Raw genomic sequence first — 16,429 nt, 5'->3', positions numbered from 1 at the left:
TGGACGATAAATAGTTTAGACAAGAAGAAATGGGGTGCTACAGAAGAATGCTGAAGATTAGATGGGTAGATCACATAACTAACAAGGAGGTATTGAATAGGATTGGGGAGAAGAGGAGTTTGTGGTACAACTTGACTAGAAGAAGGGATTGGTTGGTAGGACACGTTCTGAGGCATCAAGGGATCACCAATTTAGTATTGGAGGGCAGCGTGGAGGGTAAAAATCGTAGAGGGAGACCAAGAGATGAATACACTAAGCAGATTCAGAAGGATGTAGGCTGCAGTAGGTACTGGGAGATGAAGCAGTTTGCACAGGATAGAGTAGCATGGAGAGCTGCATCAAACCTGTCTCAGGACTGAAGACCTCAACAGCAACAACATGGCCCTTAGAATTCATCATCTTACTAGAGTATAGTCATGACGTCATTCTCAGATGGGACATTTTGAAAGCTTCTCAGGCAATTATACATTGTGATTGCTTGAAGATTATACTAGATGAGATGAGGTACTGTGGACAGGAAGATGCGCATCAGAGTTTGTGGAGACTATGTGTGCTGGATGAAGTGATCAATCCTGCAGTCAGCGCTAGAAAGGTAGCTGTCATGTGTCATTCCATGCATCAACCCATGGATCTTGTAGTTGAATGTAAGAGAAGCATACCACTGAAGAATAACTTGGTCATCTCGTGTAAGAATGGATTTGGTGAGTTGTGGATGGTTAACTGTCGCCAAGAACCACAAATCATTCCAAGAAGTAAGTATGTAGCAAACGCTGAGCCGTTAATTGCAGAACAGCTGAGCATCATAAAAACGTTCCATGACGAGTCTGTGGGTGAAATTGGTGCTACCACTACGAGACAAGATCTTCTAGCTCAACTATCACCAGATCTCATTAAGGAACAACAGAAGAAGCTACTTGCCATTCTTCAAGAGTTCTCTGAATGCTTCAATCCACAGGTGAAGAGCAAACTAGACAAATCGACAGTGAAGCACCAGATTAGCACTGGAGACCATCAATCAATAAGCCAGAGAGCATACCATATGTCAGCAACGGAATGTCAAATAATTCATGACGATGTAGAGAAAATGATGAAGAATGACATCATTCAGCTTTCGCAGAGCCCATGGTCACCACCAGCGGTTCTCGTCAGGAAGAAGGATGGCGGTTGGCGCTTTTGTGTTGATTATAGGAAGCTTAATAAGATAACTAAAAAGGACATTTACCCTCTTCCATGAATTGACAATACACTAGATTGTCTGAAGATTTTCTCAACCATGGACATGTACTCGGGATACCGGCATATTGAAGTAGATGAGGCTGATTATGAGAAAACTGCACTCATCACCCCTGAGGGCCTGTATGAGTTTAAGGTAATGCCATTTGGTTTGTGTAATCCACCAGCAACTCTTGAATGAATGGTGGATAATATTCTAAGGCAACTGAAGTGGACAATGCGTCTTTGTCATTTAGATGAAATTATAGTGTTCTCAGAGACATTTAATGAACACATAAGAAGACGGAGGGCCATTCTTAAGTGTCTCCAACAAGCCAGACTGAAACATAATCTGAGAAAGTGTCTCTTTGGAGCAAAAGAAATCAAAATACTTGGGCACCTTGTGTCAAACGAAGGTGTGCATCCAGACCCAGAAAAGGTGACATCTATAACTGAATTTCCTATTCATAAATGTATTATAAATGTGTGAAGCTTCCTCGGATTATGTTCTTATTACCTTCGTTTTATCAAATACTTTTGTATCGAAGCCAGGCCACACCAAGAGTTGTTAAAAGCTGATGCTAAATTTATCTGGGGCGGTGATCAACAAGAGTCTTTCAATGTGCTGCGAAAAGCTCTGATGACTGACCCTGTACTCGGTCTGTATGATGAGAAAGCACCTACAGAACTACACACAGATGCCAGTGGGTATGGGATCGCTGCTGTTCTGGTGCAGATTTTGGATGAAAAGAGAAGATTATAGCCTATGCTTCTAGGACACTTACAAAAGCTGAGAGAAAAAGCTGAGAGAAACTACTTGACTACAGAAAGAGAATGACTTGCTGTGATCTGACCGATGTGCAAATTTTGACAGTATCTCTATGGAAGGCCATTCACAGTTGTTACAGACCACCATTCACTTTGTTTGTTGACAGATCTTAAGGATCCAACAGGATGACTCACACCAGGTGGGCACCACGTCTTCAACAGTATGACATTACCATAGTGTACAAAAGTGGAAGAAAACACCAAGATGCAGACTGTCTCTCAAGAAACCCTGTGCAAGACCATCAAGGATCTCTCTGCTGAGCAGAAGAAGGATGCCAAGATATCTCAAATTATGCTAGCCTTAAATTGGTCAGAGTATGTGAAAGGACAATTTAAGGTAGTTAATGGATTACTTTGCAAGAAAAACTTTGATCCATTTGGAAAGAGGTGGCTACCAGTGATTCCTAAACACACGTTCTTAGATGTTCTACAGAAATTCCATGACACACCTGAGGCCAGACATTTAGGATTTATTAAGACATACGATAGAATCTGCAAGAGATTTTTCTGGCCAGGTTTATTTAGGAGTGTCCGTCACTGTGTGTTGCACTGTTGAGAGTGCCAGAGAAGAAAGGCAGTTCCTCAGAAACCACCTGGCCAACTCATACCAATTCCATCAGCCAAAACGCCTTTCCAGTGTGCTGTGATTGACCTCCTTGGACGATTTCCAACGTCTGTTAGTGGCAATAGATGGATTATTGTTTGCACTGATTATCTGACACACTATACCATTACAAAAGCCATGAAAACAGCTAAGGCATTCGAGGTAGCCAAATTCATCGTAGAAGATATTGTACTAAGACACGGCACCCCAAGGTCATTAATTATGGATCGAGGGAAAGTTTTTTAATCGAATCTTGTGACAGAGATAAACTGCCGGTGCAACATTACTCATCATATGATGACTACCTGCCATCCCCAAACTAATGGGCTTAATGAACACCTTAATAAGACCTTGGCCAACATGCTGTCAATGTTCATCAGTGTTGAGCAGAACAACTGGGATGAGGTGCTACCTTTTGTGATGGTTGCCTAAAACACCGCCAAACAAGACACCATAGGATTTACACCATTTTTCCTGGTGCATGGGCGTGAGACAACGACGACGATGGACACTGTGTTTCCGTTACTTCCTGATGGCATCGATGACAACTACATTGGCCAGGTGTTAACCACAGCTGAGGAAGCTTGGCAGTTAGCTCATCTCCACACACTGCAAGCTCAAGAAAACGATCGCTGAAGGTATGACGATAGCCACTGCCCTGTTGTCTACCAGCCTGGTACCTCGTCAGGATCTGTTCAGAAAGTTGGTCTCTCTGAGAAGCTCCTCAAGCGCTACTTTGGACCTCATAAGGTTGTAAGGTCTGATGTTACTTATGAAGTTGAAGATTTCGATCCCGACACAAGGTGACGAAAGATCAGAGATACGGTCCACGTCCTTCGAATGAAGCCCTTTAACAATCCTGCAACCCAGGGTACAGTCAAAGCTCCAGTGACAAGCAACATGTGGAAAGGTACTGAAGAATGTAGCAGCAAAGGAAGTTCTAAGAAGATCACCGCCAAGGGGGACATCAGTCATCAGAAGTCAGAGTATGCAGGACCAATGACTCATTCCCGGACTACGAGGACATAACACCGATACGGTCTTCTCTCAAGGAGGGAGCAATGTCACTGAACAAGCTGAATAGCACAGTCACCGTAGTGTAGTGGTTACAATAACAGATTGTTGCCTGGAGGGTCGTGAGTCCAAAACTCACCTGAACTGAAACATTTTAATTTCTATGTTCAGTTTGAGTACATTCTAGAAGTATCCACAAATGGCAGAAATCATTGTACTGGAATTTTCTGTTGCTGTATATATACCATATGTGTTCTGGCCAGAGGCAGTTCACTCCACACTCTTGTATGTGCAAGTGCTGATAAATCTTCATTAAGTGAAGTTAGTGTTTGTCATTCAGCTACTTACACCTTCCTCTGTGTGACAATATGTTAAAGTCAATGTAAACAAAAGGCCAATTTATCATCAGAAAATTTGTATGTAAAAAAATGATAGTAATTGTGATTCAGATAACCATAAAGTCACATGAGCTATGTTACTAACAAACATTAATCTGTGCTTATAAAATTAGCAATGCAAAGATTACAACATTATTGTGGATATACACTGAAGAGCCAAAGAAACTGGTACACCTGCCTAATATCATGAAGGGCCCCCGTGAGCACACAGAAGTGCTGCAACATGATGTGGCATGGTCTCGACTAATGGTGAATTAGTGCTGGAGGGAACTGACACCATGATTCCTGCAGGGCTGTCCGTAAATCTGTAAGAGTACGAGGGGGTGGAGATCTCTTCCGAACAGCATGTTGCAAGGCATCCCAGATATGCTCAATAATGTTCATGGAGAGTTTGGTTGCCAGTGGAAGTATTTAAACTCGGAAGAGCATTCCTGGAGCCACTCTGTAGCAATTCTGGACATTTGGAGTGTCACTTTGTTCTGCTGGAATTGCCCAAGTCCAGCAGAATGCACAATGGACATGAATGGATACAGGTGCTCGGACAGGATCCTTACATACATGTCACCTGTCAGAGTCATATCTAAACATATCAGGGATCCCATATCATTCGAACTGCACATGCCCCACACCATTACAGAGGCTCCACCAGCTTGAACAGTCCCCTGCTGACCTGTAGGGTCCATGGATTCATGAGGTTGTCTCCATACTCATACATGTCCATCTGCTTAACACAATTTGAAATCAGACTCGTCTGACCAGGCAACATGTTTCCAGTCATCAACAGCCCAATGTCAGTGTTGATTGGCCCAGGCATGAGATGTAAAGCTTTGTGTCATGCAGTAATCAAGGGTACATGAGTGGGCCTTCGGCTCCGAAAGCCATATCCACGATGTTTCATTGAATGGTTCACACACTGACACTTGTTGATGGCCCAGCACTGAAATCTGCAGCAATTTGTAGAAGGGTTGCACTTCTTTCATGTTGAAAAATTCTCTTCAGTCGTTATTGGTCCCATTCTCTTCAATCGTCATTGGTCCCATTCTTGTAGCATTTTTTTCCGGCTGCAGAAATGTCAGAGATTTGATGTTTTATTGGATTCCTGATATTCACAGTACACCTGCAAAATTGTCATACCGAAAAGTCTCCACTTCATCACTACCTTGGAGATGCTGCGCCCCATTGCTCATGCACTGACTATAACACCACATTCAGACTCACTTAAATCTTGGCAAACTGCCATTGTAGCAACAGTAACCGATCTAACAACTGCACCAGACACTTGTCTTATATAGCCATTGCTGACAGCAGTGCCGTATTCTGCCCGTTTACATATCTCTGTATTTGAATATGCATGCTTATACAAGTTTCTTTGGCACTTTGCGTGTATATATGTCATGCAGTTTTGTTATTAGTATTGCAATATTTTGACATACTAACTAATTCAGATTTCATAACCAGTTTTGTAAAAGCAATGAAATTTTAATTCATTTACCTTCAGTTTAAACAATGCAGAATATAACTTCAATATTGTTAAATGCTACACAAGGGAAAGTGGCAGTATCCATGGAGAGTCAGTATTGTTTCAGCATTTAGGCATTAGCCTACACACACACACACACAGAGAGAGAGAGAGAGAGAGAGAGAGAGAGAGAGAGAAGAGAGAGAGAGAGAGAGAGAGATTTTATAATATAACTTTGTACAGGCAGTTTTATTATGACTGGACACTTACTACATCTAGCAGCATAACCATGTGTAACTTTCCTTTTAACAAATACTTTCTTGATTGTGTGTGATAAGTTAAAAGTTTGAGCTGGATCAGGAATGGAACATGGATTCCTCCTTTTGATTGTCAGTCCATTAATGATTATTCAATTAGGGTAACCTCATGGGCTTAATCCAAAATCAGCACTACATGTAATCTCTGAAATGGGGAGTGAGATGTGTTTAGATGTCACAGTTGGTAGCTCACTGCCTGAAAAAGAAAATGATCTGACTTTGAGTTACATCCCACCATAGGGTAAGGTTAGGTTCAGCCAATCAGTTTTTAGTTGGTTATTTTGTTATTTATATTTCTCATGATAAGTAAATTCTAAACATACAATTGTATTGAGTGTTAAGCAATGAATATTTGAAACAAGGGCCTAATCTAACTATTAACAAATGCAGAGAGCAAAATGAAACATAGTTGTGAGCAGTCCATGCCTATCAGAATTACATGGAGTGGATTATAACCATACTAAGATTCTGACACAGATGTCTAACTTCTGGGCATGCATCATTAAAGAATCTATTGAGATTAGAGTAAGGGAACAGCTGATCAGTCTTGATAGTGGCTACAGTCTTAGTAAGGTCTAGCAACCTGAACTTAATTTGATTAAGAAGAGACAACAGATCTCTTGCAATGAACTGATATTGGGGGCAGGGGGAGTAGCAGTGGAGATGCTGCCTGTAGCATCCTATGTTAACCACAGACATAGCAATGACATTGGTGTGAGAAGGCAGGGATGAGATACTGCCTGCTCACCACTACTAGATGTGGACCTCTCTTTGAGCAGCAGGTCAGAGGGGGGGGGGGGGGGGGGGAGGTACAGGTACAATTTCCATTCTGTCTCCTAGAAACTCAGTTCATTGCCTGATGATAGTAACAGGGTAGATTGCTATAACACTGTGTCCCTTGGACACTAACATCCAGCCATTCACATGAACTTAGCTTATACAAACTAAAGTTACATAAATCACAGTGAAAATATGACATACTTGCATACTGAGCTGATCTTAATTGAACTTTATGTAATTTCAATACAACATCAATCTCTAGTACAAAACATCTTCCAGCAGTTGGCAAAACTTTCCTTGCTCTAGTCAAACATCCATAAAATGACACTTGAAGCCCATCTTTAGAACTTGCAAAACCTTAGCAAACATACTCCTTGAAAGTTGTAGCATCTTTTCTGTAGCCCTTCGCAGTCACAAAATTCCTTGTAGAAAACACCATGCTGTCTTCCTGTGAAGAAAGATGTATTGCTGAGGATGAGTAACAAATCTGTTAGATTTTTCAGTAGGCTAAGAATGTTCAGGTCTGCAGTTATGATCTCAGAAACATCAACCATGGAAGGAGATGGCAAAATAAATTTTTTGGTAGGAATCAGTTTGCAAAAGTAGTTCAGTCAAATTAGCTGCCATATAGTCTTCATGTGCAAATATATCTCTGTTTGGTGTTTAAATACTGCAGCCCCCAAAAACTCCTGCAAATATTTGGTTGGAGTAGGTCAGAAAGTATGATATGCCAGCCAGTCCAGCAAACTAATAGATTGTGGCTGATCTTCCTGTACTTGCCACAAGATCAAAACATGCTGTGTTACATAATTTTTGAAAGAAGCAAACACTCACACATGTGAAATGGAAGAGCACGCAAATTAATACCATCATCTTTTGCATATGATGTAACATTTATGCTTTTGTGTCCAGTATCATGAATTTAGGATTTTTTTGCCAGGCTATTCACATTTGAGGAATTGCTATAGAGCTAGTGAAACTGTTGATCCAACCCCAGAGTCAGATATAGCATTGTGCAGCAGATGATCCTTAAAGTACATCCTAAGAAATACAGATAATGAGGATGGAGCTGTTTCTGAAACACTGATTACTGCAACTATTGTCACACATACACCTCCTTCAGCAGATGTAGCTGGTTCAAGTACTCTGCTGCCTGAGCCAGTACATTTGGTTATTTCTACACAGTGGTTGCTTCTGCCCCATCCAATTTGTGTACATCTTGCATTTCACGTTTATATTTTCACTGAGAGTTGGTTTTGTTTCATGAACACCCTGAGCCATTCTTGTCCTGTCATTTTCTGCCTCTCATCCACAGCTCGTGGTCTAGTGACTAGTGTTGTTGCCTCTGGATCACAGGGTCCCGGGTTCAATTCCCGATCAGGTTGGGTATTTTCTCTGCCCGGGAACAGGGTGTTTGTGTTGTCCTCATCATTTCATCCTCCTCATCATCATTATTCATGACAGTGGCTTCATTGGACTAGTATAAAAATTGGACCGTGAAAAAATTGGGACTTTGTACAGGCAGTTGAACACTCTACAAAACCAAACAACATCATTTTCTGCCTTTCCCAGTTCTCCAACACAAATTTTTCATTCCATTTAGCAGATCCACTTGACAAACTTCTTACAATTTTTGTGCCTAAGCCACAGTGGGTGTTGCATCCAGTAATAATGTAGTTACAAAGTGTCTTTTCTTCCATTTCTATTAACCTTTCAAATATTCATTTGATGACTCAAAATTTTATCTTGTCAATTCCTAAGGCAAAAGCTTTTTGTCTTCTTTTGTTTAGGAGTTTCTCTTGAAATAATCATGCTTCTTTCTTATATTCACAAGGAAATTTATTTGTAGATGTGTTGACTGAATGCATCTTTCAGCATTTCTGATGAAAAATCTTCATAATTGCTGGTTTGCTGTCTTTTTATTGGCATTATCAACCCAGTAATTGACAGTATGCCTAGTTAATATAATTAATCATGCTTATATCGACTCATGATGGTAAATACAAAAGTAGGCACATGGCATTTTTTTTTTTTTTTTTTTTTTTTTTTTTTTTTTTTTTTTTTTTTTTTGTGGGTTTAACTAAACCACTGAGCAGTTAACCCCAAATGTATGGTTCAGCTAAATCCACAAAGAAATATGCCACACATATCTACTCCCTTGCTCAGTATGCTTGAGGGTCTCACCAAGGCCTTTGCCGACAAGCACTACCCCCCAGACCTAATCCGCAAACAGATCTTCTGTGCCATTTCCGCTCACAGCCACAATCCTCCCAACACCCCCAATAACCAGCCACAAAGGAGTGTTACCAGCTCTGCTGCAGTCATTGCACAGCTTCTTATATTGGTATGACTACCAACTACCATGATGAATGGCCACCGCCAAACTGTGGCCAGGAGCAAAGTAAACCACCCTGTGGCACAACATGCAGCTGAACATGACACACTTTTTTTCAGTGGATACTTCACCACCTGAACCATCTGGATCCTTACCTCCACCACCAGCTTTTCTGAACTGCACCGATTGGAGTTATCCTTACAACACATTCTCTGCTCCTGTAATTATCCCGGCCTCAACCTATGGTAACATACTGTCCCCATGATCTCCAACCAATAGTTTCCATCCCCTCTGTGCTGTCATCTCCTCCCTATTCTCGTCTCCCACCGTGTTTGCCACCCTCTGCCCATGCATCTGCCCATCTTTCCCCATTCCTCTCCTGTTTAGCTCCTTTTTTCCCCTACCTGTTTGCCCCACAACCTACTGACACTGTAACTGTTCACAGTCTAGTCCCTGCAAATTCCACTAGGCAGCATTCATCTCTCTCCCCATCCATACACTACTATCCCTTTCCCTTTCCCACACCCTCCAGATTGCTGCTTGCATCCCACATGATGCATTCCAGTCTGAGATGCTGAAGCCAGTGGTCATGTGTGCATGGGGTGTGCTTGCTTGTGTGTGCATGTGAATGGTGTGTATTTGTCTTACTTTTACTGAGAAAGGCTGTGGCTAAAAGTTATATGTGAATGTCTTTTAATTGTGCCTGTCTGCAACTTGACATGTCTTCTAACAGTAATTAGCAATCAGTCTTTTTTTCTATATGATTGATACAAATACCTACTTAGTTATTTACTGTAATATCTCAATAGAAGCATGATAAAGTATTACAATTTGCCATATTGTCAATTACTGATTTAATAATGACAAGAAAAAGACAGTGAAACACTGGGGTAAAAGAACATTTGAAAATGAGATATTAATTGAAACCTTGAAAAGCACATTTTTCAGTGACATCACCACCACATCAGTAATCAATCCTACAACAAAAATAAAAACAGCAAAACATTTACTTCAGATCTTGTTAATTCAGCAATAATTAATAACACACAATCTACCTGCATTAGTGGCCAAAACTTTAACAAGGAGATTGATGACAGCCAACAGAAGATAGCTAAATTTTTATGGCTGAAATATCTCTACTTGTTCATTTTTCATTGAGTAGTTCAGTTAACTGCTATGACCAGTTGCTTTATCCTACAGTTTTAACTTGTCATATTCATGCACTACAAGATATGACCCTCAGAGAATAAGAAAATTTTTCTGAAATATTTACATTTCCCATAGTTTTTTTAGGAAATGAGCAAAAAGTGGATCCTTAATCAACATCAAATTGCATAAATAACAATTATTTACTTATGCTTCTTCATGTCTGTTGCAGATTGAAATGTTCCTTTTGGGTTTTACACTTCATGTAACATTACGGGTGGTAAGACCTTCAATGTATGGTACAGAAGAATACATATGCTGTTATCCTGAAAACAGTAATGAGAACTGGCCTCAGGTGCTCCTCATAGCAGAGGATGATCGACATTACAATGTTCTCGTTGAATGAAGCAGGTAATTTTTTATTTGTGCTATTATTTGGGTTAATAATTATACAGGGAAGCTATCTTCTCTTTTACAGTTCATTGGACTGTATTACATGGTGTCAACAAGAATCGCTGATGTAGTATAGAGAAATCATCACAGTTCATCTGAAACTCTGTAACTGTAATTTTTTCTATGTCAGTGGTTAGTATTGCTAAAGAAATTTATTATTATTTCATGAAGTACATATGGCTATTCCTCTAGAGCTCTAATGAAGTTGATGGATTTTAAGTAAGGCATGTCTAATTTTATATCATGTTGACTGGGATCTCTATGATGAATTCAGGGGAACAGCTGTTCAGCAAGATTATTTTTCTTTTCAGAATACTTGTATCTTCCAATAAATTCATTTTTGGTTTGTGAACCTTGTTTTAAATGTATTGTGCATAGTAGGATAGCCCATTATAGGTTGAGTTATGATAATCACCACTACAGGTGGCCCTATAGCATTTTAGATTGGTGCACATCTTATTTTGAACAAACCTTGGGATCTTTTTATAGAAATGTCAGTGAAACACAATGTTAAAACAAGTAAATGTATGGAATAATTAAATACTGTACAAAATATATGGAGAACAGGGAGCATACAGATAATAATAACAAGAGCATATTATAAGTTAGTTGATATTTAGTGTTAACACAAAATACTAAAAGGTATTTTGAAAAACATTGTTTTTTTTTCAGATTAGATCTTGATGTATTTATACAGCTGGAAGAGAAGAACCTGAGAACAAACAGGACATGAAATGTTATATATATACAGCCCAGCAGACTTATAAAATGTGTTCAGATATTGAAAATTCAAAATAAATTTTATTATCAGTTCCTGAATTGTGAGAGCTTCTAGTGTGTGCTTGATATGGCTCTTGGAATTACCAAACGTGTTCAGTTTTTCATTCAAGTGACTGTTCTGCAAGACAGAAGAATTTACTAACCGAGAAAATTGCCACCATTACTGATATTAGCTAATTAGTGATTAGTGATATGGCCCATATGTAAAGAAAAGTTGTGCGCGCGCGCGCACACACACACACACACACACACACACACACACACACACACACACACACACACACAGAGAGAGAGAGAGAGAGAGAGAGAGAGAGAGAGAGAGAGAGAGAGAGAGAGAGAGATACACACATTATTACATAGGACAAACTTCTGTTTTGTTTTGTTGATACTGAAAATTAATTCAAATACACTTTCAGCTGCTTCCACAGGTAGGGACATGAAAAAAAAAAAAAAAAAAAAAAAACAAGCTGCTTGAAGTTACACATGAATGACATGCTTTCTAGCAGCTCTTATATGTTGGTGCTATCTTGTGTCTTAGATTGTAAATGATTGTTAATGGGAAACTTGGATAAGAAAGAAAATATAATCACTTGTCATATGTTACTTACAAACATGTAAAATGTAAAAATTTTTTTTTCTTGGATTTGGCACTTCTTTTTAAATTCAAAATTCTGTTGTGCACCAGTTTTTGATTGATGTTGTGTATTTGAAACTGATCTTTCTTTTTTGTATGTAACAGTCACTGGTGATGGCATCTCTGAGAAATATGTCATCTCTGAGAAATATGTCATTTACATATAAACAACTTTACTTGGTGTAAGGTAATCAAAATTTTATGTGTAGACACCTGTTGTATGTTCCTGCTTATATATGGCATGTGATAAATACAATTTTGTACTTAACAATATAAACAAGTTATCATTCATGGACTAGTAAACTGAATTATCTGTATGCAAAAAGACAGATATACTTGAAACAGAAAAACTGGCACTAATTTTGTCAGCAATAACATAGCCTATTTTATTTGTGGGAAGCAGCCACTCAGTCATTTATAACAAATTCACTGATCCTCATACCTGCATTGCTGTTTTCCTCATTTGTGGCAGCTTCTATAGTGAGCAGTAAGTTGTACATTACAGATTTTGTGGGCGCAGGCTCAGATAAACCAGTGATTCTGGACAATAAATTTATTTATTTGTCTCACTGTCAATGCATTTATATTTGTAATTGTCCATAATCATAATGATAATACTAATATTTTGTGAAAGAAATATTTTCATTAGTTTAGTGAGTAAATAAATAATTTATAGTGCACAACTATAAGATTATCGTACACCTCTGAAAGCACTTTTTTGCAGCTGATATGCCTATCAGGCAGTATCTCTCTGTGGGAAATATACTATAATTTTTTAACAATTTGCAGATATAGAGCCCTCTTTCTTTCTTTCATTCTTAAGAGTCAAACTTATGTATTTTTGATGTTCAACAGAGGACTTCATTTTTGAAAAGCAAACCATGAATGCTTCAAAACAACAATGTTTGGTGTGAACTTGAGTAGCACAGTATCTTAAATTAACATTAAGATAGGTGGGCTGTGCATCTCAAAGGAAAAAAGGCTGCATTTTTTTTACAGTGGCCACACACATGGCACAGTACTCACATTCACCCATATTAATACCAATTAATCTTGCACACAACTGGTCCAAAAAATAGTGAAATGTAGACCCTAATGAAGAACTATGACAAACTAGACATACATATGAAATGTACAAATTCTAAAAATAAGTAGATTGTGTGCATCTGGCAGAGTGGTTTTACTCACAGAAAATATACATTCAGGTACAAAGTTATAAAAATGTATTAGCAATATTATTACATCACTCTGCTGCTTAATGTATTAAATGCATACATGTGAAATAATTTATATTGTCAAACTCCATCACAAATTTCAGTATACTTTTTCACAACTTGTCTGTCACAATATTAAAATAATTATTTTGTGTCATTGATATCTTTTTTGTTCCCTTTATTATACAAGTCAGTACTCAAGCAAGTAGACTGTAATATATACTGCTCAGGAAAAAATGTACTCCTGTTCTGTGCAGTTTCAGCATAGTGTGTGACAAGACCTGCTGTTTTGCAGTTGCGTGTATTGTCAAGGGCATGCAGTGCCTTATATAATTTTTTAGAGATCATGGACTAAAATTGCTTTGTCAATATTTCATGTCAATAAAAATCCAAAGTTGTTTAGAATGTGCACAGTATATTTCTGTGATACCATTGCTAAAAATATTACAGTTTAAAGTAAGGATATGTTGCATTGTTACAAATCTGTATTGTTTCAAAAGAAATGAGAACCTACTGTGAAAAAATGTGACACAGCATTAAACACTTTTTCTAATGTTTTCTGTACATTATTTGTGACTTTCACTTATCAACATCTTTGTGTAAACTTGCGTTTAATTTGATGAAAGATGTTTCAGAGCATATCATTCAGCGCACAATGTAAGTTCCAATATTTTCACCACAAGATAGACTACAATAGTGTCTCACCCTATTTGGTGGTAATATGAAGTTCACAAAATGAAGTGTGTGTGTGTAGGGCAAAAAGCTTAAATTTACACTCTAAATACTTCAACATATATTAAGTTCCATAATTACTCAAGATTCTGTGTTTAGTACAAGCCAGTTTGTGTCCCACTGCTTTCATAAATTGTACAATCTTTAGTTAGAAGCAATAATAATACAAAAATAAGCTCTTGACACAGTACTGTGTGGAAAACTATTTCATGAACCACAGACATAACTGATTACATAATTAACACTTCAGCTTTTTCTATACAAAATTACATGTATAACTTGACAGACTAATCAGTCATTCTAAGTTGGGAACAGGGACATGAACATGTACCATCTATTACTGCCCAAATTATCACTTATTTTTGGCGAAATTAGCATCTGTTTATGGTCAAATTAGAATATATTATTAGCATTTTTTTAAACTGCATATATTCAATCTGTTACTACTGTATGATGCATGTGATAGTTCTCAAATGCTTCATTAACTACTCTGCTTCATCAGTCTCTTTTAGGAAAGAAACAAAACTCTCATTTTACAACTAATTTTATATGAGTTTTATTGCTGAAAAGAAAATGTTTTACTTATTTCAGGATTACATTTTTTTTTTCAGGTTATACCTCCCATCTTTAGCAATACCATTACAGTGAAATAAAATCCACTCCCTACCAACACTTCATGCTCACCCAAAATGGCAGTCAATATTATTATCATAATTTTGTACTGAGCAGGGTGCCACAGTGGTTAGCACGCTGGACTTGCATTCAAGAGGACAACAGTTCAAACCCACATCCAGCCATCCTGAGTTAGGTTTTCCGTGATTTCCCTAAATAACTTCAGTCAAATTCCAGGATGTTCCCTTTGAAAGGGCATGGCCAACTTCCTTCCCCATCTTTCCCTAATCTGATAACCTCACTCTTTGGTATGCTCCCCCAAATCAGCCAACTAACCGTAATTTTGTTTGTTTTCTTTCAGCTGTGCTTTAACCAGTTTCTTGAAGTGACACATCTATGAGACACTGCCTGCAGTGTTGCGTCTGAAAATCTTAAAAGTTTCTCAGTTTAGGCATCCTTTTCACTATTATTTAAAATCACATTCCTTGGATAATATGTGTAAACTGAGACCACAAACCCTTAAATGATTGGGACTCTTGATTTTCAGTATATTAATATTTTCTGCAGTATTAGTTAACTTGACAAATACGTCTTTACCTTCTGCTTGTTGAAATGTAGTTAGTGCATGCAATACTTTTTCTTTTGCTTCAGAATACTCTCCTCCTTATATGATTCAAAATTTTATTCCATAGTTTCAAGTTTTTGTTAAAGTACATGTGATGTTGCATATTTGGAGCACTCATGTAAAGTTAGTTCAGCCAGCTGGCTGGCATGATCCTGCAAAAATAAAAAATAAAAACCTATTGGTACAAATCCTATTCATGTATCTTACATGCTAAATATTATATAAAGTTTAATAATTATTAACGTGTTTCATTTATGGCAACTTAACCAGGCCAACAATATCATGGACAAAAGTTTCCCCAATAGAACATAGTTTCAAATACTTGTTTCTCCTCTGAATTCTTATTCTGCAACTTCTCAAATTAAATGTTTGTTTTCTATTGCTGAAGAAAGCTGATGTCACCATTGTTACTTCATTTAAATAAGATATAATTGCTGTCCATCATATGCCAACAAAACTGAGTATGTGTGAGACACAAATCATATGGATCAGATAATCACCAATGATGATATGAAAATGGTTAATGAAAACACAGTGTTCATTCTGTCTAATTCATAATGTAGAAAGTTCATTTTCCTTCCACTTACAGCTTTGCTGATGAACTTCTTATGTTCAGAATACATTTCTATAAAGACTAAAGAAGCTGTCTAGGGCACATGAGGCACACCAGTCAGAGAATTATCATCACAGTATGAATTCAAATAAAAATTGTTTTTGATAGTAAATATGGCTTCAGTCTGCTTTTTAAAATTTCATTTTATTTATTACCATATGACTGATGAAAGCTTTTGATTGTAAAATCAGTGATTTCACTGACACATTCCCATTATCAAGTGTGTGTTCCTATTGTGTGTGCTGCTTGCTGTATGTGCTGCATCATTGTGGTGACTTTACTGCAATGTAAACAGGCTAAAATTTTGTCTTTACTGGTGTATATTGTCCTATAATACTGAAAAATGTGAAATACTTCTACATATGAAATTTTTAAGTGAGCTGTGTAAGTGGTGAGTAGCATATGTGAGTTCCTACGTAAAACGATATTCAAAATTTTGCAAGTGTAATTATTTTCGCATTTGGCAGCATCTATAGAACAAAATATGACAGTAACAATAAAATTTTCATGCATTTACATTCAGTAAAGGCATCCTAACAATCCAGCTCCTCACACACACACATCAAGCATCATCTTTAAAATCCCATAAAACAGTAAGGAAACATACTTGATGATATGAATTATTTCTCAAAATGTGTTTTATACAAGATAAATTAAATAAAACTTGTGATAG

The 16,429-nt window shown here is 37.7% G+C and overlaps 1 protein-coding gene across 1 annotated transcript in view; it reads left to right on the top strand.

The window, feature by feature from the left end:
- LOC126184059 (uncharacterized) overlaps positions 1-11,667 on the top strand; it is a 211,081-nt gene extending 199,414 nt beyond the window's left edge. The window contains exons 10-11 of the mRNA XM_049926420.1: positions 10,326-10,504; positions 11,219-11,667. Coding sequence (XP_049782377.1) covers positions 10,326-10,499 — 174 coding nt within the window. The 3' untranslated portion in view covers positions 10,500-10,504; positions 11,219-11,667. The remainder of the gene's footprint in view (positions 1-10,325; positions 10,505-11,218) is intronic.
- Positions 11,668-16,429: the final 4,762 nt, after the last annotated feature.

Source organism: Schistocerca cancellata, chromosome 4, assembly GCF_023864275.1.
Source record: "Schistocerca cancellata isolate TAMUIC-IGC-003103 chromosome 4, iqSchCanc2.1, whole genome shotgun sequence".
NCBI classification, from domain to species: Eukaryota; Metazoa; Arthropoda; class Insecta; order Orthoptera; family Acrididae; genus Schistocerca; species Schistocerca cancellata.
The sequence above is the reverse complement of the archived record's forward strand: the minus strand, read 5'-3'. Positions and strand labels throughout refer to the sequence as shown.